At 44.8% G+C, this 25,286-nt stretch overlaps 1 protein-coding gene across 6 annotated transcripts in view; it reads left to right on the top strand.

Moving 5' to 3' along the window:
- The window catches only part of LOC137357231 (histone acetyltransferase KAT6A-like), a 181,507-nt gene that overhangs the window by 52,020 nt on the left and 104,201 nt on the right, over positions 1-25,286 (top strand). The window contains exon 1 of one of the 6 annotated variants that reach the window (XM_068023402.1): positions 18,416-22,476. The exons of the other annotated variants lie outside the window; for them this stretch is intronic. Within the exon in view, the coding sequence (XP_067879503.1) occupies positions 22,474-22,476 (3 nt within the window). The 5' untranslated portion in view covers positions 18,416-22,473. Of the gene's footprint in view, positions 1-18,415; positions 22,477-25,286 lie in introns of those variants that run through there. 6 annotated transcript variants of the gene reach the window in all.

Genomic DNA, 25,286 nt, shown 5'->3' with positions numbered 1-25,286 from the left:
TCCCTTTTCATTTTTCATCCTCCACCATTTGTTTTTTTATTCATTCATGTGATGTGGGCGTTGCTGGCGAGGACAACATTTATTGCTCATCCCTAATATTGCCCTTGAGAAGGTGGTGAGCCGCCACCTTGATACACTGCAGTCCATGTGGTGTAGGTACACCAACAGTGCTGTTAGGAAGGGAGTTCCAGGATTTTGACCCAGCGACAGTGAAGGAACGACAATATAGTTCCAAGTCAGGATGGTGTGTGGCGTGCAGGTGGTGGTGTTCCCATGCATCTGCTGCCCTTGTCCTTCCTGCTAGTCGAGCTCATGGGTTTGGGAGGTTCTGTCTAAGTAGCCTTGGTGCTTTTCTGCAGTGCGTCTTGTAGATGGTACACACTGCTGTCACTGCGTCAGTGGTGGAGGGAGTGAAGGTTTGCAGATATGGTGCCAATCAAGCAGACTGCTTTGTCCTGAAAAGTGTCGAGCTTCATGAGTGTTGTTGGAGCTGCACCCATCCAGGCAAGTGGAGAGTAATCCATCACACTCCTGACTTGTGCCTTGTAGATGATGGACAGGCTTTGGGGAGTCAGGAGGTGAGTTACTCGCCCCAGGATTCCGAGCCTCTACTCTGCTCTTATAGCCACGGTATTTATATGGCTACTCCAGTTCAGTTTCTGGTCAATGGTCACCCCCAGGATGTTGATAGTGGGAATTTCAGTGATTCTTTTCTTTTGGGCCTCCTTTACTCGAGAGACAATGGATACGCGCCTGTAATGCCACAAAATGTCAAGGGGAGATGGTTGGAGTCTCTCTTGTTGGAGATGGTCATTGCCTGGCACTTGTGTGGCGCAAATGTTACTTGCCACTTATCAGCCCAAGCCTTGATATTGTCCAGGTCTTGCTGTATTTTTACACGGACTGCTTCAGTATCTGAGGAGTCGCAAATGGTGCTGAACATTTGACCTTCCTAAAACCTATTACGTTTCTAGCTTTTCTCAGTTCTTTGAAGGGGCATTGACCTGAAACGTTAACTCTGTTTCTCTCTCCACAGATGCTGCTTGACCTGCTGAGTATTTCCAGCATTTTCTGGTTTTATTTCAAGTTTCCAGCATCCGCAGTATTTTGCTTTTGTATTAGTGTTAAAGCAGTTTATTCTCCTCATCAACGTGCTTGTCCTCCATGGTATGAACTTCATCCCAACTTGTTTTCTTAACTCCCACTGCGCTCACTCTTGCTGTTCTTTCCTCAGCCTTCACTCTTAACTCAGTCAAGCTCTGTTCCTGCACTCTGACTGCACTATATCCATATTTTTTCACTCAACGCAACTCAGTATTCTTAGACCCTGGGATCCTCCTCATTCCTGGTATTCCCCTAATACCTATGCAGTTCCCTTTCCCAATGCTATCAGCTTGTGGGAAAGCCACCTCCAGTGATGTGAGTCTTGTCTTTCATTACACTGCTGAGATTTTCTGGAACCTGTCCCTGCCTTGGTACTGACAGAGACCAACACCACTCCCAAACCTTTACAGATACTGATTCCTAGGACCATCTACCTCAAAGCTGCCATGCCATATCCAGTCATGAGTGGTGGTGGACAATTAAACAACTAACAGCAGGAGGAGGCTCCGCGAATATCCAAATGCTCACTGACGACGGAGCCCAGCGCCAATGACAAGGCTTCAGCATTTGTAGTCATTTTCAGCCAGAAGTGCCGAGCGAATGATCCATCTTGGCCTCCTTCTGAAGTTACCACCATCACAACTGCAAGTTGTCAGCCAACTTGATTCACTCCATGTGATATCAAGAAACTGCTAATGCACTGGATACAGAAAATGCTATGGGTCATATGTCCCAGCTATATGCTGAAGACTTCTACTCCATAACTAGCTGCGCCTCTAGCTAAACTGTGCGGGTCCAGATACAATGCTGGGATCTACCTGACAAAGTGGACAATTACTGAGATATGTCCTGTCCACAAACCACAGACCAATAGATTGCACCATCAGTCTAATCTCAAATCAGCAAGGTGATGGAAGTTTTTGTCAACAGTACTATCAAGCGACATTTACTCACCAATAACATGCTCCCCGATGCTCAGTTTAGGTTCAGCCAGGATCACTCAGCTCCAGACCTCATTAAAGCTTTGGTCCAAACATGGACATAAGAGCTAAATTCCAGAGGTGAGGTGAGAGTGACTGCCCTTGACATCAAGGCAACATTTGACCAAGTGTGGCATCAAGGAGCCGGAGTAAAATTGAAGTCGGTGACAATTGGGGAAAAGTCTCCACTGGCAGGCGTTATACCCAGCACAAAGGAAGATGGTTGTTGGAGGTCAATCATCTCAGCCCCATGATAGCATTGTAGAAGTTCGTCAGGGTATTGTCCTCAGCATAACCATCTTCAGCTTCTTCATCAATGACCTTCCCTCCATCTTAAGGTCAGAAATGGGGATGTTTGCTGATGATTGCATAATGTCCAGTTCCATTCGCAACTCTTCAGATTTTGAAACAGTTTGTACCAAAGTTATTGACAACCTTCAGGCTTGGGCCTGACAGAGATGAGGAGAAACTTTTTCTCTCAGTGGGTAGTAACATTTGCGCTATAAACGTGCCAGGCAATGACCACCTCCAAGAAGAGAGTCTAACCATTTCCCTATGACATTCAATGACATTGCCACCACTGAATTCCCCATCATCAACATCCTGGGGGTGACCATTGAACAGAAACTTAACTGGAGCATCAAACCAAATACAGTGGATACAAGAGCAGGTCAGAGGCTGGGTATTCTACAGCAAAGCAATCACCTCCTGACTCTCCAAAGTCTTTCCACCAGCTAGATGGCACAAGACAGGAATGTGATGGAATACTCTCCCACCTTGCTTGGATGAGTGCAGCTCGAACAATGCGCGTGAAGCTCGACACCATACAGGGCCAAGCAGCCCATCAACAAGATGCATTGCAGCAACTCACCGGGGCTTCTTCACAGCATCTCTGAAATGTGCGACTTCCATTACCTGCAAGAATAAGGGCAGTCGGTGCATTATTCTGACTTGTAAATATCGCCATTCCTTCATTATCACTGGGTCAAAATCCTGGAGCTCCCTACCCAAGATGAGCAAAGATGCCTACATCTCATGAACGGTTGCCTACCTGACGTTAATAAAAGACCCTGTAATTTGGTGCTGTGTTCAATCGTGACATTTCCTATTAAACATGTAACATATTTTCCCCTCAGACTATCTGTGCCCCACACGAACCTGAAAGGAATACAACTTTGCCAAGAACTGTTTAATGTGAGTGATTCAGCAGGGCTGATTTGAGAACAGCAAATGCAGCTTGTGTCTGAACGAAAAATAATTATTTTGGATACGACCCCAGAGAATTCAAATTGTGGGTCCGTCATCATCCACAATATGTTTTGTTGTCAGAGGAACTGTGTTTGTGTGGGGCTGCTTACAAATATACATACGAATATCGGAATTAGGAGCAGGAGTAGGCCACTCGGACCCTCGAGCTGCTTTGCCATTCAACAAGATCATGGCTGATCTGATTGTAACCTCAATTTCATTTTCCTGCCGACCCCCGATAACCTTTCACCCCCTTGCTTACCAAGAATCTATCTAGCTCTGCCTTAAAAATATTCAGTCACTCTGCTTCCACCGCCTTTTGAGGAAGAGAGTTCCAAAGACTCACGACCCACTGAGAGAAAAAGTTTCTCCTCATCTCTGTCTTAAATGGGTGACCCCTTATTTTTAAACAGTGACCACTAGTTCTGGATTCTCCCATAAGAGGAAACATCCTTTCCACATGCACCCTGTCAAGACCCCTTTTGTTTCAATTAATTTGAGAAAGATCTCTGCCCTTGGATCTTTGGACTGTTTCTTGGTCTGGAGCTGAAGGCATGTTCAAGCTATTGGGTCATGGCAAGGGTTAATCATTCTCTTTAATGCAGATACATGTAATATTTCCATGTCACTGCTGTTTTAGTGGGTGGAACTGTGAAACATTGAGCTCTGTTCACAGCAGTTGCTCTTTAAACTCCGTGACCTGTCCTGTTAGTGTTACAGCAGGGTTTGCCTGGAAGTGGGAGTTGTAACTATCTAAGCTGTGCTCTCACAATACTGAATGCTGCTTTCTCAGTCCGTTGGGATGAGTGGATGTTATTGGGTGGCCTGGAACTGTAAACACTCTTGTTTTCTGAGCCAAAGGAGGAAAATTAATCCTCTTTTGAGTTAAATTATTTGATGCAAGTGATTATTAGATGAGCAGACAGCTCTGCTTCTTCCATAATCTCACATGCTTTGAATCAGGTGAGCAGTTATATCATGCATTAGCATTTAGATGGCACCATATCATGCTGTTGAAATTTCTGAGCTTTTACACAAAGGCCCAGATTTTTCAGAGGATTTTGACAGGGAACTGTCAGTGTTCGTCATTAACCCTGAAACTGACTGCAACTTCAGGATTTAGCACAAGCGCAGATTAACACAGAAATCCTGAAGGTGCAGTCTTTTACTCACTGCTTCGCCACAGGCTCAGCTGTGGCCATGCACCCCCCCCACCCCCTACCCAGCAATCATTGAAATCACCAAGTGAGAACTTTGCCTTTTCCATGCTCACATCTCAGTTAGAAACGGTGGGTTTTTAATGGTGATCTGAGTAATAACTATTGCTGAAAACAGATCTGGCTCTTAAAAAAAATTGTATTTGTTGAGTGTTGTCAAATGTCTCTGTCATGCAGACCCCAACCTGCCAAAAATGAGGCATGTTAATTTTGTCATATGAACTTAATTTGAAGCTGTTGCTGGAGTGAAGAAATGACTTGTTAAAGAGATCACCAGACACTGGGCTGGACGGATATTTGCATACGAAGAGATGCTGCTTGTGGAGACCAAGCACTATTCCCTGATCCAATTAACCCAAATGGATTTTGATCACAAGACATTGAAGGTGTAAGGAAGCATATTCCAGGGCCTGCTAAAATAATACAATCCACAAACTTGGCAGGAGAGACGGTTCCAAATAAGGAGCTAGTCACATGACTAACCTGCTGGGCAAGCTGGGATTTTTTGAATTGTGCCACACAGAAATGGACAGAAGGTAGTTTGCAACTGAAGCTGGAACACGAAAGCCGCTCTTCCGGCTGTCTCTCTCTCGCCTTCTCCCAAGCCACCCCACCCACAGAAAACACGTACATCTTGAGAGAAAAGACTCCGACATCGAAACAAGTTGAAGCGTGAACTGGGCCCCGATGAATAGCAGGACTTAACGACAACCAAAGACTCCACATTGAACTCCAAGGACAGTAAATAACGAACAGATATTGCCTCAAACTTTTCCCCTTTATTCTTTTTCTGTCTCTATCTGCATGTGTGTTTATCACATATGCATGCTGGCGTGGTCGCGTTGCATATTCGTAGTCGTTAACTGGATTCGAGTTAAAGATTAATAAACTGCTACCTTTCTTGTTCAAATCTAAGGAAACCTATCTGATTTCTTTGCCTTACAATTGGAGCAGAAAACAAGGATTCACTGAAGGGGGAGCTAAAAGCATGGTGTTTCTAAAATTAAACCCTGTTATGGTTAAACCAGGCAGAGACTGAGAGGGAACCCCTCGACCCCTTCTCACCTGGTCATAACAGTCACATTAAGATTAATTCCTAGATTTTTGAAAGCAAATTTTTAAAGAAGCTTTTTCATAGTTCTGCTACCTCAACCCACCCCCCCCCCCCCCCCCCAATGTGTTTGCTCCAATCTTTATTTTGCCGTATGAGAGGAAAAAAGTGATTTGATTTGACGACAGTGAAGTATGTTTTGGAGAAACGTCCAAGCCTGTTTGTGTTGAAGACACTGAGACTTGGATGCTTTGGTGGAGACTGTTTATTGCTTAATTTTGTCATGGACATTGATTTTAAACTGTTACTGGAGTTAAGAAAGGTCTTTTTAAACAGATCAGCCATGGCTAGAAATGATATTTGCATATCAACAGACAGTGTTTGGAAGGACAAAGCAGCCATTCCCTGACACATTCAACTCTCAATAGACTTTTGATCACCAGACATTTTTTTTACTCATTCATGGGATGTGGGCGTCGCTGGCCAGGCCAGCATTTATTGCCCATGCCTAATTGCCCGTGAGAAGATGGTGGTGAGCTGCCATCTTGAACCGCTGCAGTCCATTTGGGGTAGGTATACCCACAGTGCTGTTAGGAAGGGAGTTGCAGGATTTTGACCCAGCAACAGTGAAGGAACAGCGATATAGTTCCAAGTCAGGATGGTGTGTGACTTGGAGGGAAACTTGCAAGTGGTGGTGTTCCCATGTATTTGCTGCCCTTGTCCTTCTAGTTGGTAGAGGTCGCGGGTTTGGAAGATGCTGTCTAAGGAGCCTTGGTGCATTGCTACAGTGCACCATGTAGATGGTACACACTGCTGGCACTGTGCGTCGGTGGTGGAGGGAGTGAATGTTTGTAGATGGGGTGCCAATCAAGCGGGCTGCTTTGTCCTGGATGGTGTCGAGCTTCTTGAGTTTTGTTGGAATTGCACCCATCCGGGCAAGTGGAGAGTACTCCATCACACTCCTGACTTGTGTCTTGTAGATGGTGGACAGGCTTTGGGGAGTCAGCAGGTGAGTTACTCGCCTCAGGATTCCTAGCCTCTGACCTGCTCTTGTAGCCACGGTAGTTATATGGCTACTCCAGTTCCGTTTCTGGTCAATGGTAGCCCCTAGGATGTTGATAGTGGGGGATTTAGCGATGGTAATGCCATTGAATGTCATGGGGAGATGGTTAGATTCTCTCTTGTTGGAGATGGTCATTGCCTGGCACTTGTGTGGCGTGAATGTTATTTGCCACTTCTCAGCCCGAGCCTGGATATTGTCCAGGTCTTGCTGCATTTCTACACGGACTGCTTCAGTATCTGAGGAGTCATGAAAGGTGCTGAACATTGTGCAATCATCAGCGAACATCCCCATTTCTGACCTTATGATTGAAGGTAGGTCATTGATGAAGGTGGAGGAGCTCGCATTCCAGGTTGACTGCAAAGATGGCCAAATAGACAAACGGACATGGTCAAGCCAGCTAGTCACATGACTAACCTGCTGGGCAGCCTTCGACATCTTTCTCACCTGGTTGGAACACTTGCCACAGAGCTTACTTCTCCACTCCTAACAACACCCAGCCAATGTTGGCTGGCTCTTTATATATACATCTGAGGTTTTTTATTCATTCATGGGATGTGGGCGTCGCTGGCCAGGCCAGCATTTATTGCCCATCCCTAATTGCCCTTCAGAAGGTGGTGGTGAGCTGCCTTCTTGAACCGCTGCAGTCCATTTGGGGTAGGTATACCCACAGTCCTGTTAGGAAGGGAGTTCCAGGATTTTGACCCAGCAACAGTGAAGGAACGGCGAGATAGTTCCAAGTCAGGATGGTGTGTGACTTGGAGGGGAACTAGCAGATGGTGATGTTCCCCTGTATTTGCTGCCCTTGTCCTTCTAGTTGGTAGAGGTCACGGGTTTGGAAGGTGCTGTCTAAGGATCCTTGGTGCGTTGCTGCAGTGCACCATGTAGATGGTACACATTGCTGGCACTGTGCGTCGGTGGAGGGAGTGAATGTTTGTGGATGAGGTGCCAATCAAGCGGGCTTCTTTGTCCTGGATGGTGTCGAGCTTGTTGTGTTGTTGGAGCTGCGCCTATCCAGGCAAGTGGAGAGTATTCCATCACACTCCTGACTTGTACCTTGTAGATGGTGGATCGGCTTTGGGCAGTCAGGAGGTGAGTTACTCGCCTCAGGATTCCTTGCCTCTGACCTGCTCTTGTAGCCACAGTATTTATATGGCTGGTCCAGTTCAGTTTCTGGTCAATGGTAGCCCCGAGAATGTGAGTACAGTTAACTCATCAACACTGAACACCTGTTCAACCTATTACCTTTAACTACTAGGCATTTAACATCCATTCACAGAACTTATTAGACACTCACAGTATGCTTCAAAAATACTTAATTAGCGGCGAGGAGCTTTGGAATATCGTGAAGTAATGAAAGATGCCAAATAAAGAGCCTCACAGCTCCAGCGACCCGGGTTCAATTCTGGGTACTGCCTGTGTGGAGTTTGCAAGTTCTCCCTGTGTCTGCGTGGGTTTCTTCCAGGTGCTCCGGTTTCCTCCCACATGCCAAAAGACTTGCAGGTTGATAGGTAAATTGGCCATTATAAATTGCCCCTAGTATCGGTAGTATAGGGAAATATAGGGGACAGGTGAGGATGTGGTAGGAATATGTAATCAGTGTAGGATTAGTATAAATGGGTGGTTGATGGTCGGCACAGACTCGGTGGGCCGAAGGGCCTGTTTCAGTGCTGTATCTCTAAACTAAACTAAACTAAATTTGATGTTTGTCCACTGTCAGTTTTGATTCAAATGTCATGTTCAGTTCTGAGCAAACTGTTGTGAATCTATTTGAGGTGAGGGCAAACTAATGTTCTCCGGTGAAGTGAGATGTAAGAAATTTCACTGTATTTCACTGTGCTGATAGAGTGGCGACTCCAGTGTATGTGAAGCAATGTATAGACTTGAGATCATTGTAACTTCCACCACTTTAACTTTTTGGATATTCGACACTATTTGCACCTGGTGACACTTTCAAATTGTTCACGTTCGATGCATTGGCCATTGCTCACAAGCTATTCTTCTGTGATGCACTCAACAGCATTTACCTGATCCCACCCATTACACTGGGCAGTACTCACCTGCTGTTGCTATACAATGCAGTGAGCAACAACAGTTTCCCATCTGATGCGTTAGACAACATTCATACATTTTCTCCATGTTATTGATTGATCGGTGTGGACAAATTGGAGCAAGAATCACCATGGGCCACTTTGCTGCAGTTCCTGGTAGTTACCTTCAGACTAGCCGAGCCAAAATATCTGGAAGTAGGTTACCTTCCTGGTTTCTGAGTTGAAAATACTGTATCTTTCTGGGAGACCCACTTGAGAAAATTAGATCCAAATTGAGTTCTTCCTGAAAAGAAACGCATGGTGTGTTTGACCACACTTCGACTCAAGCCAATAGTTTCTGTTTGTTCTCTGTATCCTCTTTCACAGGTGTTATTAGTACTGCAGATGGACATTTTCTGGCATGTGCATTATTGTAGGATGGACCTTGTACAAAAGAATTATTTTTCCAAAAACATCCTTCAGTTTAATAAAGTACCATAAAATCTGATATCCACAAAACACCCTTGGATTTTAGTTTAGTCAGTGATAAAACTACAGGTGTATTCTGATGTCTTCAGGGTTTCGATGTAAGAGATCTTCGGAAGATGATTTAAAAATAATACAGGGTACCTATGAAACATCATTTTACAAGTAATAGCTTTGTTAGTCATGTTATTTTAAAACTCCAGGTGCTGCAACATGGAGCTTTGTTCCATTGGTTTGTCACATGGCACTTTTCTGATCTTGTCTGTGCAGGCTGGTGAGATTAAGCATTTGCTCCATGAAATGAAAAATGGGAGTACAAGTCAGCCCAGACTGCACCTGTGTATCTCCCAGGGGCTTGACATGGAGCAGCATTTACTGAGCAGTCTGCCTCAGGCAGAATGCAGGATGTTGCAGGAGGATTAACCTGAAGTGCAGGGGGAAATGGGCTTTTAAATAACAAGGATAAAGTAAAATAAATTTGCACTCCAGTGGAAAAGTTATTCCTTTTTAAAGGAACCTCAATTCATGAGAGACTAATTGCCAAACCGTTTTTCATTTGTTCCCACATAATGCCAGTGATGTACATTGTGTTAGAATACATCAGTGCCATGGTCTTATTCCTCTCAAGAACTTGAGGAGGGATTACTAAAATGGATGGTGTGAGGAATACTACATTTTTGCACCCTCATTATCTTCAGTAGATGTTGTTCCAATGGAATTTTAGTTTAACTTTTGAATATTGTTGGTTTAAGTATCTGCACCAAGTACATTTGTTGTGTGACAATTGCAAAAAGTAATAGTTAAGCTGAGACTGAGTATTTTAGCTCAAAAAACTTGCTGAAAAGTTTTTGAGAATGCAAGAATTTTTGAGGTGTACAATTTTTTAATGTGTGCATGTTTTATGTTTTGTGAACCTTTGTGTTAATGAGATCCCAGATATGGAATCTTACCTTAGCAATTACTTGCATGACTGTGCACATTTTCTTCTGTAAAATAAATTAATGTATTTAATTCTTTGGTTTGGAAGCCTTCTGATTTTGAGCGTATTTCAACGTGGCCACATGAATCGGATTTAAACATTCTCACCATAATTTGCTAATGATGTACCTAATTCAGCAGTAATTTCATTTCTGGTGATGTACCATCGCAAAAATGGGCTATTCCTGCAAATCTGATTGACGTAAATTAACTCACGATGAAAATTTGGTTAAATGATTTTGAATAACCAGTATATTTTGGATAGGATTAGTTAGTCAAAACGTTAACCGTAAGTTAAACTTAATCAAAAGCAATGAAGCGCAGAATTGGACTCCCACTATTCAATTATGACTGGCATTTTTTGGGGTTGGATCGATGATGCTGTGGTTTATGTTCCCACAGTGCATTTCAATGTACGATGCAGGAACAAATAAAATAGGTCTGTGGCCTGGTATCTCTGCTCAGGGCTCTGGTGGTAGCATGAAATAGATTGGCAGTGCACCTTCCAACCACATTTTTGGAATAGTTGTTAAAAACATGAGCATTGGTGAGATAAAATCTCGACACATATGTATAAGTACTATAATTAGATCTGTTTGATGACTGAGCATTCATGGCATTTAACTAAGAAACTCATGGGAGTTAACTAGAGACATGATGCTTTTTCCATTATTAAAGGCAAATCTGTTTAGAAGAAGTCAGCAGGTATTGACGTAGAGAAGATGTTTCCTCTGGTGGGGCAATCTAGAACGAGAGGTCATAGTTTTAGGATAAGGGGTAGCAGATTTAAAACTGAGATGAGGAGAAATTATTTCTCTCAAAGGGTCGTGAGTCTGTGGAATTCATGACCCCAGAGTGCGGTGGATGCTGGGACTTTGAGTAAAGTCAAGGAGGAGATAGACAGATTTTTAATTAGTAATGGGTTGAAGGGTTACGGAGAACGGGCAGGAAAGTAGAGTTGAGGCTGAGATGAGATCAGCCATGATCAACAAAGAACAGTGCAGCACAGGAACAGGCCATTCGGTCCTCCAAGCCCGTGCCAATCTTGATGCCTGCCTAAACGAAAACCTTCTGCACTTCCGGGGTCCGTATCCCTCCATTTCCATCCTATTCATGCATTTGGCAAGATGCCTCTTGAACGTCTCTATGGTACCTGTTTCCACCACCTCCCCCGGCAACAAGTTCCAGACACCCTCTGTGTAAAGAACTTGCCTCGCACATCCCCTCTAAACTTTGCCCCTCTCACCTTAAACCTATGTCCCCTAGTAACTGACTCTTCCACCCTGGGAAAAAGCTTCTGACTATCCATTCTGTCCATGCCGCTTATAACTTTGTAAACCTCTATCATGTTGCCCCTCCACGTCCGTCGTTCCAGTGAAAACAATCCGAGTTTATCCAACCTCTCCTCATAGCTAATGCCCTCCAGACCAGGCAACGTCCTGGTAAACCTCTTCTGTACCCTCTCCAAAGCCTCCACGTCCTTCTGGTAGTGTGGCGACCAGAATTGCCCGCAATATTCTAAGTGTGGCCTAACTAAAGTTCTGTACAGCTGCAGCATGACTTGCCTATTTTTAAACTCTATGCCCCAACCGATGAAGGCAAACATGCCGTATGCCTTCTTGACTACCTTATCCACCTGCCTTGCCACTTTCAGTGACCTGTAGACCTGTACGCCCAGATCTCTCTGCCTGTCAATACTCCTAAGGGTTTTCACATTTACTGTATACTTCCCACCTGCATTAGACCTTCCAAAATGCATTACCTCACATTTATCCGAATTAAACTCCATCTGCCATTTCTCCGCCCAAGTCTCCAACCGATCTATATCCTGCTGTATCCTCTGACAATCCTCATCACTGTCCGCAACTCCACCAACCTTTGTGTCATCCACAAACTTACTAATCAGACCAGCTACATTCATATTGAATGTTGGAGCAGGCTCGAGGGGCTGAATTGCCTACTGCTGCTCCTAGTTCTTATGTTGTTATTGAAGGACCAAAAAGTGGGAACTGGTACATTTGCAATTTTCAGTAATAAGTTTTCACTTCTGTTCTGCTCGAGAATTAATGGCCATTTTTTGGCCCTGGTGTTAAACATTTGCGATTTAGTATTGCTTTTCCTGGTATTTCTCTTCTGAGTGTTATTTATCTTTGTGGTCATGGATATTCTTTAGATAAGCTCAATGCCATTCCCTCTGTGTGATATCCACCTGGCTGCTTTCTCTGCTTTCTTATGTATGTGTGTATATATTTGTATGTTGTTTGGTGCGGTGTATCAGTCCACCTTTCGGGCAATGACCCTGAGCTCCAAGCACCCATTGAAGCAGGCAGACTGTGGCGGGACAGAACCTTATTGACCGGGGGCTGCCCGGTTTGAGGCGGGCGGTAGCTGTCCAGTGAGGTGCAATGACCTCTCCCACCGACAAAGGCAACCCGTGGCGCCCAGTTTCTACGCCAATTTATCTGGACTTATAACCCGTAACTGCTGCCTTCCGTGTTGTTTCAGTCGCTGTGAGGCAACTATTGAGTGACCTCTCCATGGCGCATGCCTGGGCAAATTTATGGAGGTTGAGAGTTGCCCAGTCGTCAAAACCCCCCTCTCGGCCTTTCTGGTGGGGTCCAAAGGAGTGCAGGACACGACGTTTGGCACCAGTATGGCTGCAGGAACTGCCGGAAACATGCCAAAGGTGACACATGACCGCCTACGGGGTTCCGCTCCTGATTTTCTGTTAGGGTTTACTCCCTTAGCCTTGGTCTCTCCCGAGACGCCCACAAGGCAGTGGGGTTGTTGGGGCCCCTACACAGGTGTAGGATGGTGCCGGTGGGAGGAGGGGATGCAGGGGGGAGGGGTAGAGGGAGGGGGTGGGGGGGGGGTGCAGGGGAAGGGGGTGCGGGGTGAAGATGGTGCGAGGGGGGGCGGGCTGGGACGGGGTTGTGAGGGGGTGAGCTGAGAGGGTGGAGCAGGGAAGGGGACGGGGGTGGGGGGGGGGTGGAAGGGGGGTAAAGGGGGGGGGAGGGGGGGTGGAATCTGGTGCAGGTAATAAGCCATTTCCTCAGTGCCCACCATCGACGTCCGGAAAGCTCATCCACGTCCTTCGGGAGGTGAAGCATCATTTGGCAGACTTAGAGGTGATTACATTTGCTAAGGGTTTTTTTTTTTGCAGTGGTTTAAATAAAGGCATGCAGCATTGCCGACAGTGCGCTGCAGATGCTCTCCGAGCCATCTCCCGCGGGCGCTTTGAAGTTGCGGCCGGGGGGGCCGTTCGTGGATGTTTTGGGTGTTCGGGGCACCTTTTCTCAGGACTTCTCTCGGGTCCCGCAGCTCCTTCTTCACCTCAATGGACTTACCGCATGCCGTGGCTGCAGACACTCTGGACTGTGAAGACAGCAGGATCGGAGATTGAAGTATCGGCAGCTGTGCTCGTCAGTTTCATCCGGATCAATTTCATTGAGAAAACAAAGAGCAGGTGTGGCTGGGGGAGGGCAGTGGGCCCAGGTAACATACACTAAACTAACTGTTAACTTTTAGATATGGCTAAAATGAACTGATTTAAAGAGCCAGGGGAATTTAAACAGTTTAAGAGGGCAGATTGGGGGAGAAAACGTTAGGGATGGGAGCAGATGGCCATGGATAGAGTTGAACAGCAAGGGAGCTTCCTAGGGAGCTTCCAGCACAGGAGCCATCTTGTACGAGCCATAAAGACAGGGCTAAATTGTGGCGAGTCGAAGAGACTTAGTAGTTGGCAGGAAAAAAGACAGAGGCGCAAGGGGAGAGCCAACTGTGCAACAGCCCCAACAAACAAATTTCTCTGCAGCACCTGTGGAAGAGCCTGTCACTCCAGAATTGGCCTTTATAGCCACTCCAGGCGCTGCTTCACAAACCACTGACCACCTCCAGGCGCGTATCCATTGTCTCTCGAGATAAGGAGGCCCAAAAGAATATATTTGTATATATATATTTAGACACTCATGCTCGATTGAAAGCAATATTAAATTATTGTGGTCTGTTTTAAATTATTGGTAGAAAAAACTTGCTGAGTGAAAACCACAAGCACAATGTTAATTCAAGGCAGAAAAACGAGCCTGTTTTCCGTATGCTGCTATTTAACATTAAGAGGACTACATTTCCATTCTTAGCACTCTGGTCCCTCAATTTGATAAAACCAGGTACATAGGTGCACGCCAACAAATTGTAGAGTAAATCTCTCTGGGATTACAGCTTGATTCACAATAAATGTTTGCATTATCAGTTAAGTTGCTGAGATGCAAGGACCAATAAAATGCAATATACAGGAAGAAGCTATCAGCAAGCTTGGCTGGCTACTTAGCACAGAGACCCGGCCTGGGGCTTGCCTCCAGTTGCTGCCTTTTCAGTTCTTGTTTATTTTTCTCCTTACTCCTTCACAAGTTATTTCGGAATTTCAGAGTACCAACCTTCGAAGTGTTCCTATGTGTTCAGTGGGCCATCTACTTGTGAAGCCCCACAGAGCATGAAATGAAACACTGAAGTTAATAAATGACGGTCGCCTAGCTTTGAAACATGTCTTGAGTTGATTGCTCAACAGTTTATAAAAAGACAGGTAGGGAATATGTTTTCACACACTGGTCATTGCTAACCTCCCCCGCCATTACCAGTAGCTTGGTGTGTGCGACGAGGTCTTTGTTTGTTTGTTTGTGTGTAAGCGCGCATTGTCCTTTTCTGCCTTTCCTTCCTCTTGCCATGCAAGTCACTCATCCTGTTTCCCTCTGGCACAATATGAACCAGAAATTTGCTGTCTGAAGATTTCAAGGCACTGAATGCTCAGTGGCACGAGCAATTTGGAACTGCATTCAGTCTTTTTTGTTGAATCTCGTTGTGACTAGCCATACAGTTCATCGATATTTTAGTACTGAGCACCAGTAGAAACTCATTTATTCTTCTAATAACCTGCCAATTGGAGCAATTCATCTTTGTCTGAACGTTAGCCTTGCATCAAGTGTAACAAAGGTTTTTTTTTCAAATTCAGAAATCGTCATTGACTGTGATTTAGCTGCTTAAATCCGTCACTTAAATAATTTTCAAAGACATAACTCAAAAATCAGAGCTGAGAAATAAAGGATTTTCACGGTCTCAGCAAAATTTTTTCTTCTGGGAGAATCCTACAAGAGAGCAAAATTCAATGCAGTTAAATTGGGACTCATTCATGCCATAATTTCTACTCTGCTTTGGCTAACCACTGGTAAGACTGGAGCTATTGTTTTCAGCTCACCATCACGATCCTCATACCCTTATCATCACTTCCATTCCCCTCCCTGTTTCCTGTCAACCCAAGTTGAGCTTCAGACCCAAGCTTTCGACCCATGACCTCTCCATCACAACGCCCAGATACTTCCACCTCCATAACATTACCTGCGTCAACCCATCTATTCCTTAAACACTTAAGCCTGCCATCTTTCATCCTCCATAAACTTATCCAACATGTTCCTGCCAATATCCTACTTTGCAGTAAGTCCTGTTGAATAAATATCCCTGTCCTCACTGACCTAAATTGATTTCCGATCCTCCAACCTGCAAAAATGTATAATTTTCATCCCAGTGTTCAAAACTGGTCATGGCCTTGGCCCTCCCTTTGTAACCTCATCTAGCTCGACAACCGTGCCCTCTCTCTCAACCTTCTGGAGCACTCTGTTATTCTTTTGTGCATCCCTTCACCCTTTGTCCCACAGTTGGTGTGTGAGCCTTCAGACGTCTTGGCCCCATGGTCTGCAGTTTACTTCATAAACCCCTCTGCCTTACATCTCCATCTCCTTCTGTAAGACCGTCCCCAAAATTCACTACTTCAATCAAGCTTTTGGCCACCCCTCCAAAGGTCCCCCGTTTTAAAGCTCACCATTTTTCTTGCAACTCTGCAATGCACCTTTGGATGTTTGTTCTGTGTCAGAAATGCTATGTAAATACAAGTTGTTGTAGTTCTTCTGTTAGTTGAGCTTTATGGGGGAGGCTAGATAACAGGCAAAAAAAGAGACGGCGGTGGGGGAAATTGACAGGCATATCAGTCAGGATTGCTTTTCACACCTCTTGGGGATGAGAGAACGAACAGTCAGATAGCAGAACAGGCTGCCTTTTTGTATTTGGCACCTGACGCAGGTGAGAGAAAGCATAGTAACTTGGTGTGGGCAGGCAAGAGAGAAATAAAAATAAGTCAAGCATGAGCTCAGCGGCATCAGTGTGCTTTGTAAACATTACAGTAAGTCTGTCCCCACGCATTTCCATAATTGAATGTTTCTGAAGTAGTCTGCTCTGATTCCAGAGTGTTCGATCAGCACAGCACTGTGTCTCAGCACAAAAATATGTCAGTATTTGTTATCTGGTTGAACTTGTTCAATAGGGTGATTCACCAACTTCAGCCAGAGGCTTATTCTGGCTGATTGACCTGGCTTGGGTTTCAAATACCGCTCACAGCACTGGATATAAATCCTGTAGCGATTCAGTCTTTTGAGCTCTAGAACTAGTCCATTTATCCAGAGATAATTGATTCTGAATCCATATGGTTTAAGTAGATTGTTATTGACATGGGTTAGAGAGCTTCAGTCCCTGAGGCAGTTAGGTCAGGATGTCAGTTTCCCATAGATTCATCCTGCTCTGTGTACACACCGTGGCAGTCTGGCCGCAGACTGCCCCAAGTATTCTGCCCTGCAGCTGGAGTGGAGGGAGGGCTTATTACTGGTGAAGATGTCAGTGTGTGCTTGTTTCACTTAAAACAATGTCACTAGTGCAGCTTGTACTGTGAAATGCAGTTGATAGGTCATTTCCAGTTGACACTTCAATTTTATTGGCTTTGAAGAAGGCAATTTTATGGATAACTTGTGCCATTTGATACAAAACTATTTAGGCGGCTACCATACTTTTCATTGAGGAAAATATAGCACGGATGTGCCACAATGTGCCCCATCTCTCAACTTGTGAGTCCCCATCTCATTCTGTTGGAAACACTGATTAAAGGACAGATCACAGGCCCAAGTCACACAGTTTGATGAGGAACAGTATTGGTATAGGTGGATCCAAATGCATACAATTCTTACACTTCAAACCAATAATTCTCTCCCACTGCACACATTGACTGCATTACTTCTGTGTTTTCTTGGGGCAGATCTGCTTGAGGTGGCTGATACATTGACTCTTTTATATCCATAGAATACCAACATCCAGCTTTGAATCCATGGCCTTCGCAGAGGACAGACAGTATGTGGGACAGATGGAATAAAATCAGATCAGATCTAGCAGCTCAAAACTGGGCATCCATGAAGCACAGTGGGCCATCAACAGCAGAATTGTACTGCACCACCATCTGTAAACGTACTTCCCGGCGGCGGTTATTATCAAGTATTAAGCTTTACTTCAGGGACAGTGCAAGATCTTAGTGAGGAGGAAACAACAGAAAGGCATTGGGAAAGGTTGAAATAGAGCATGAAATACCAGAGTGGATGATACATCTCAGCCTCCTCCTGAAGTTCCCAGCATCACAGACGCCAGTCGTCAGCCAATTCGATTCATTCCACGTGATATCAAGAAATGAGGCACTGGATACTGCAAAGGATATGGGCCCTGACAACATTCCAGCAATCGTACTGGAGACCTGTGCTCAAGAACTAGCCGCACCCCTCGCCAAGCTGTTCTAGTACAGTTGCAACACTGGCATCTACCCGGCAATGTGGGAAATTGCCCAGGTATGTCCTGTACACAAAAAGCAGGACAAGTCCAACCTGGCCAATTACTGCCCCATCAGTCTACTCTCAATCATCAGTAAAGTGATGGAAGGTGTCGTCGACAGTGCTATCAAGTGACACTTGCTTGGCAATAACCTGCTCAGTGACGCTCAGTTTGGTTTCCGTCAGGGCCACTCAGCTCCTGACCTCATTACAGCCTTGGTTCAAACATGGACAAAAGAGCTTGAACACCAGAGGTGAGGTGAGAGTGACTGCCCTTGACATCAAGGCAGCATTTGACCGAGTATGGCATCAAGGAGCCCGAGCAAAACTGGAGTCAATGGGAATCAGGGGGAACGCTTTCCGCTGGTTGGAGTCGTACCTGGCGCAAAGGAAGATGGTTGTGGTTGTTGGAGGTCAATCATCTGAGCTCCAGGACATCACTTCAGGAGTTCCCCAGGGTAGTGTCCTGCGCCCACCCATCTTCAGCTGCTTCATCAATGATCTTCCTTCAATCATAAGGTCAGAAGTGGGGATGTTCACTGATGATTGCACAATGTTCAGCACCATTCGCGACTCCTCAGATACTGAAGCAGTCCGTGTAGAAATGCAGCGACACCTGGACAATATCCAGGCTTGGACTGATAACTGGCAAGTAACATACGTGCCATGCAAGTGTCAGGTAGTGACCATCTCCAACAAGAGAGCATCTCACCATCTCCCCTTGACATCAGTGACATTACGATTGCTGAATTCCCTGCTATCAACATCCTGGGGGTTACCATTGACCAGCAACTGAACTGGACTATCTATATAAATACCGTGGCTACAAAACCAGGGCGGAGGCTAGGAATCTTGCGGCAATTAACTCACCTCCTGACTCCCCAAAGCCTGTCCACCATCTACAAGGTACAAGCCAGGACTGTGATGGAATACTGTCCACTTGCCTGGATGGGTACAGCTCCAACGCACAAGAAGCTCAACACCATCTAGGTCAAAGCAGCCCGCTTGATTGGCACTCCATTCACAAACATTCACTCCCACCACTACTGACAGACAGTGGCAGCAGTGTGTACCATCTACAAGATACACTGCAGCAATGCACCAAGGCTCCTTTAACAGCACCTTCCAAACCCACAACCTCTACCACATGTTAAGGGAGGACAAGGGCAGTAGATGCATGGGAACACCACCACCTGCAAGTTCCCCTGCAAGCCACACGCCACTCTGACTTGGAACTATATCGCCGTCCCTTCACTGTTGCTGGGTCAAAATCCTGGAACTCCCTTCCTAACAGTACTGTGGGTGTATCTACCCCACATGGACTGCAGCGGTTCAAGAAGGCAGCTCACCACCACCTTCTCAAGGGCAATTAGGGATGGGCAATAAATGCTGGCCTAGCCAGCGACGCCCACATCCCCCGAATGAATAAAGAAAAAGTAACTGAGACGGTCCCCAAGAAAGAGAGGGGAAAACATCAAGCGTGGATGACTGATGAAATACTAGATATGATGGAGAAAAGGACAGAAGAACAATCAAGAAAAATATGACAAAATAGAAAGGCAACTAAGAAAAGCATGCAGGGCAGCCAAGGAAAGGTGGTATGAAGACCATTGCAAGGCAATAGAAGAATTGGAGAAAAGTCATAATATCATCACATTGCATGAGAAAGTTAGCGCACTGACAGACAAGATGGAAATAGCCACAAATAGTGACCGTATAAGGAGCAAGGAAGGTGAACTTCGCTTCAAAAAAGAAAGGGTAGAAAAACGATGGGTGGATTAGTGGGCTGTATGACGATGAAGACAAAATGAATTGGTACCACCAGAAGGAAGAGAAGGACCTGAGATAATAGAGGCAGAAGTCAATGCAGTGATCAAAAAGATGAAAGCAAAGAAAGCACCTGGAATCGATGAGATGCTAACAAAATGCCTGAAAGCCCTGAATAATGTTAACAATGGGAAACTGACAAACCGCTGCAGCAAAATTTACAAAACAGAATTCATACCTGTTGATCTTAGGCAGTCAGTGTTCATTCAGCTCCCAAAGAAACTAAAAACACTAGACAATAAGCCTCATGAGCCATATGATGAAATGTTTTGGAAATAAATGACCAGTCAGGATTCAGACCAAAGAAAGGAACGAGAGTAATGATCGAAAGATATCTGGAAGTACAAAAACCTGTGTATATAAACTTTATAGACTATGAGAAGGCATTTGATAGATTCTACCTTCAGCAAATAATGGAATGCTTAAACAAACTTGAAATGGACAGAAATGATATAAGGATAATTCAGAATCTATATTGGAAACAATCAGTGGTGATGAGATTGATAGTGGCTTGTCACAGTTTTCCAATCAAAAGAGGAGTGCATCAGGGCTATGTTATGTCCCCAAAACTGTTCAATCTGTACACTGAAACTCTCTTCAGAGACATAGAACATCTACCAGGTTGCAATAGTGTTTGGTTGAATATTAACAACTTGAGATATGCAGGTGACACTGCACTGATTACAGAGTCAGAAGAGGCCCTACAGCAAATAGTGAACAAAGTGAATGCAAGGAGTGTGGAATATGGATTAAGAACAGATGTGAAGAAAACCAAGACAATGGTGATAAGCAGGGACCTAACCCTGGAAGTGAAAATTTAAATAAATGGACAAGTCCTGGAACAACTGAAAAAGTTTATATATCTTGGGAAGCTCATCACTGATGATGGCAGATCTGACTGAGAGCCAAAGGAGAATTGAGATAGCCAAGACCAGTCAGAATGAAGGACTTGTTCACATCAGAAAAACTGACCCTGAATCTTGGGAAAAGAATGCTGAGGTGCTACATTTTGTCATCTCTGTTATATGCCTTGGAGACATGGACAACAAATAAAGAGACTTTTGGTAAGATGAATGCATTTGAGATGTGGACATATCGGAGGATGTTCTGCACATCTTACACAGACAGAAAGACCAATGAGGAAGTGCTGAAAATGGCTGGAGAAAAGAGGAAATTAGTGCACAACATCAAAGAGAGAAATACACAATACTTCGGTCACATCATTAGAGCAGAAGGTAGACAGAGACAATTATTAGAAGGAAAGATCAATGGAAAATGGAGAGGGAAGCAGAGAAGAAAATGAATGACAGATGTAATGGACTGGATGCAGTTGACCAATGCAGAATGTGTAAGGACAGCACAGGACAGACAAGAGGTGGAGATCCATGGCAATCAACCTTCTGGGAAGAACGAATGAAATCCTTAATTTTAATACTATTAAGCCAAGTGATCAAGCCTAGTTCAATGAGCAGCATAGGAGAGCATGCCAGGAGCAGCACCAGGCAAACCTAAAAATGAAGTTCCAATCTGCTGAAGCGACAGCACAGGACGACAAACATACTAAACAACCGAAGCAGTATTCTATAGACGGTGTTAAGCAACCTCACAATCAACAGATCAGATCAAAGCTGTGCAGTCCTGCCACATACAGCTGTGAATGGTGGTGGGGAATTAAATAACTAATGGGAAGAGGAGACTACATGAACATCCTATCCTGAATGATGGTTGAATGTGCAAAAGACAGGACAGCCAGAAATGCCAAATGGATAATCCATCTTGGCTTCCTCCTGAGGTCCCCAGCATCACAGATGCCAGTCTTCATCTAGTTCAATTCACTCCATGGAGTATCAAGAAATGGCTGAGAGCACTGGATACATCAAAGGCTATGGGTGCCAACAACATCCCGGCTATAACGCTGAAACAAGACTTGGTGTTACAGAGCTAGCAGTGCTTCTAGCCAAGCTGTTCCAGTACAGCTACAACACTAGCATCTATCCGACAATGTGGAAGATTGCCAAGGTATGCCCTGTCCACAAAAACAGGACAAATCCAATCCGGCCAATTACTGCCCCATCAGTCTGCTGTCAGTCATCAGCAAAGTAATGAAAGGTGTCATCAACAGTGCTATCAAATGACACTCCGCAGTAACCTTCTCACTGATGCTCAGTTTGGGTTCTAGTAGGACCACGTGGTGCCAGACCCCAGATCCCAAACATGGACAAAAGGGCTGGAGTGCCTGTCCTTGACATCAAGGCAGCATTTGACCGAGTGTGGTGTCAAGGGGGATCTAGTAAAATTGAAGTCAATGGGAATTAGGGGAAACTCCATTGTTTGAAGTTATATCGAGAATAAAGTTAAATGGCCTCCAACAACCTATTACCTCAGCCCCTGGACATCGCTGAGGGAGTTCCTTAGGGCAGTTTCCTTGGTCCAACCATCTTCACCTGCTTCATCAATGACCTTCCCTCCATCATAAGGTCAGAAGTGGGAATGTTCACTGATGATGACACAATGTTCAGCACCATTCGCGACTCCTCAGGTACTGAAGCAGTGTGTCCACCATATGAAGCAAACCTAGTTAACATTCAGGCTTGGGCAGCTAAGTGGTAAGTAACATTCATGCCACACAAGTGCCAGGCACTGACCATCTCCTACAAGAGAGAATCTAACCATCTCCCCATGACATTCAAAGGCATTACCATCACTGAATCCCCCACCATCAACATCCTGGGATTAACCATTAACCAGAACCTTAACTGGACCAGCCACATAACTTCAAGAGTAGGTCAGAGGCTGGGAATACTATGGTGAGTAACTCGCCTCTTGACTCCTTAACGCCTGTCCACCATCTACAAGGCAGTGCTCAAGTGATTGAATACTGTCCGCTTGCCTGGATGAGTGAAGTTCCAACATTCAAGAAGCTCAACACCATGCAGGATAAAGCAGTCCTCTTGATTGGCACCCCATCCACCACCTTCAACATTCACTTCCTTCAACAGCAGCACACAATGGCAGCAATGTATACCATCAACAAGATGCACTGCAGCAACTCACCAAGGCTCCTTCGACAGCTTTGGTTTATTCCAAACTCGCAACCTCTACCACCTAGAAGAGCAAGGGCAGTAGACACATGCGAACACCTCTAAGTCACACAGCATCCTCCCTTAGAAATATATCGCTGTTCCTTCACTGTAGCTGGATCAAAATCCTGGAACTCCCATCAAGCAGCATTGTGGGTGTACATATACCATGCAGTGCAGAGGTTCAGCAGGCAGCTCACCACCACCACCTCAAGGGCAATTGGGGTTGGACAATAAAGTTTAGTTTAGAGATACAACACTGAAACAGGCCCTTCGGCCCACCGAGTCTGTGCCGACCATCAACCACCCATTTATATACCAATCCTACACTAATTCCATATTCCTACCACATCCCCACGTGTCCTTATATTTCCCCACCACCTACCTATACTCGGGACAATTTATAATGGCCAATTTACCTTTCAACCCGCAAGTCTTTGGCATGTGGGAGGAAACCGGAGAACCCGGAGGAAACCCACGCAGACACAGGGAGAACTTGTAAACTCCACACAGGCAGTACCCAGAATTGAACCCGGGTCGCTGGAGCTGTGAGGCTGCGGTGCTAACCACTGCGCCACTGTGCCGCAGTGCTGGCCTTGCCAATGGCACTCACATCCCATGAACAAATTAAAAAAAAAACACCTTTCCCCGAGCACGTGGAGTGAGTAACTCTCAACTATTCACACCGAGTACCTTGAAATGCAGCAGCTGCACTTTGAAGTAGCTGTGAGTTCCTAGTGATTGAATAAACCGAAGCTTTTGTTCAGAGTTGAAAAGCAGTGAGAACAACTCTGGGGACACTTTACGTGTCTTTGCTGCTGGGGGTACAAATTTCTACTGTTCCTAAGCAGGGAAATAAATGCTTCAGAAGTATGAGTTTCTGAGGAGGGGAGGAAGTGAGACAGACCAGTTTCTTTGTGATCAATTTTATTAGAATTTTTCAACTACATGTCGTCTCCTGTGTATTTGAGCATCTCCACAATATTCTCCAACAATACAAATGATGATGTCGTACCTCCCCAGTTAATTTTTGAAGAAATCTTTGCATTTATATAGTGCCTTGTCGTGTTGAAATGCTTTAAAATGTTATCCTTGAAAATCTCCCAACAGTTTCCTTGCTGTAATTCTCTAACTCAAAGCCCTATATCCCCTTTCTTATTAGGGATTCATACTGAGCTATTTTATTAAAAAAGCCTTAGCTTGAATTTCTGTTCGACTACTCTTGTGGATTTCTCTCAGGACAAGAATTGTTTCTTAAATTTCCTGCATTCTTTTGACATCTTTAACTTTAAAATGTGTACACTAGTCCTCAACGCCTGTTCACAATTGAAGAACTATGCTGGATCCACATGCTCTTGACCGTGAAAATTTACCTGCTTTCATCCTGCTTTTCTCCAGAGAGCTAAGTCCCAGGGTAGACCATCTTTCCACATAACTGAGCTGTTGAAGTTCAGGAATAAACTTAAGTCTCTGTGGACTCCCTCCAATAATTCTACTTTCTTTCTATAAATTAGTGCCCAAAACTTAAGCCTGACTAACACCAGATACAATTTAACATCACTCCTTAGACCTATAAGTCATAGCTTTCAGTACTTATCCAAACTTTCTTAATTGCTTGGCAATCCTGATTGTGAGATTTTATATTGATTGACCAAAGCCGACAAATTCCTATTGCTTTGTTACCTCGTGGATGTTGCCATTTAATATGTAGTTTACATTCTCACATCATGTACCACATCGCATGAGTTCACACAAAGTTGTGTTGAGCTTCATCTACCATTTCTCTACCTATTGACCTAGCCCCAAACGTGTCTAGGTCCTTTTGGATTGTCACATTGTTAGAATCATCATCCGCAAAGCTGGACAATATTTGTCTTCTAAATCATTTGTGAAAATCGTAAATGACTGTGCCCCTGTTCTCACCAACATAGGATTCCATTGACGGCCGCTTTCTACCTAGACCCTCCTAAAGCACCAGCCTTTGAGATGCACGTCGGCATTAATGCACAGCAACTATTCTGTTCAAGCAATGTTTAGCAGTGAGAGGAATGACTAGTTATATCTGCTTGAAATGGCATTGGTTGACAGAGAAATGTTGGCAGAAGTTCCTGCTCTTCATTTCAGAAGTTGCTATGGGATCTTCAAAGCCTCTCTAAAGTGTCTTGAGAGAGCTATATAAATGAAAGTTGTCCATCAGCCATACTGGAACTGACAGGCACAACTTGGCTTCACATATCTGTTTGAAGTGAAGGAGGAGCATTCATCTTCTTGGTTTCCCTTCCTCTTCCATCTGATGTTTTCTTGTAGGCATTCTATGAAAGAATTGCTGCAGCACTCCATCAGTGACAACATTGTCATTTTTCATTAATGAAATAGGGCGGCACAGTGGCGCAGTGGTTAGCACTGCAGCCTCACAGCTCCAGGGACCCGGGTTCGATTCTGGGTACTGCCTGTGTGGAGTTTGCAAGTTCTCCCTGTGTCTGCGTGGGTTTTCTCCGGGTGCTCCGGTTTCCTCCCACAAGCCAAAAGACTTGCAG

Source organism: Heterodontus francisci, chromosome 47, assembly GCF_036365525.1.
Source record: "Heterodontus francisci isolate sHetFra1 chromosome 47, sHetFra1.hap1, whole genome shotgun sequence".
Lineage (NCBI taxonomy): Eukaryota > Metazoa > Chordata > Chondrichthyes > Heterodontiformes > Heterodontidae > Heterodontus > Heterodontus francisci.
The sequence above is the reverse complement of the archived record's forward strand: the minus strand, read 5'-3'. Positions and strand labels throughout refer to the sequence as shown.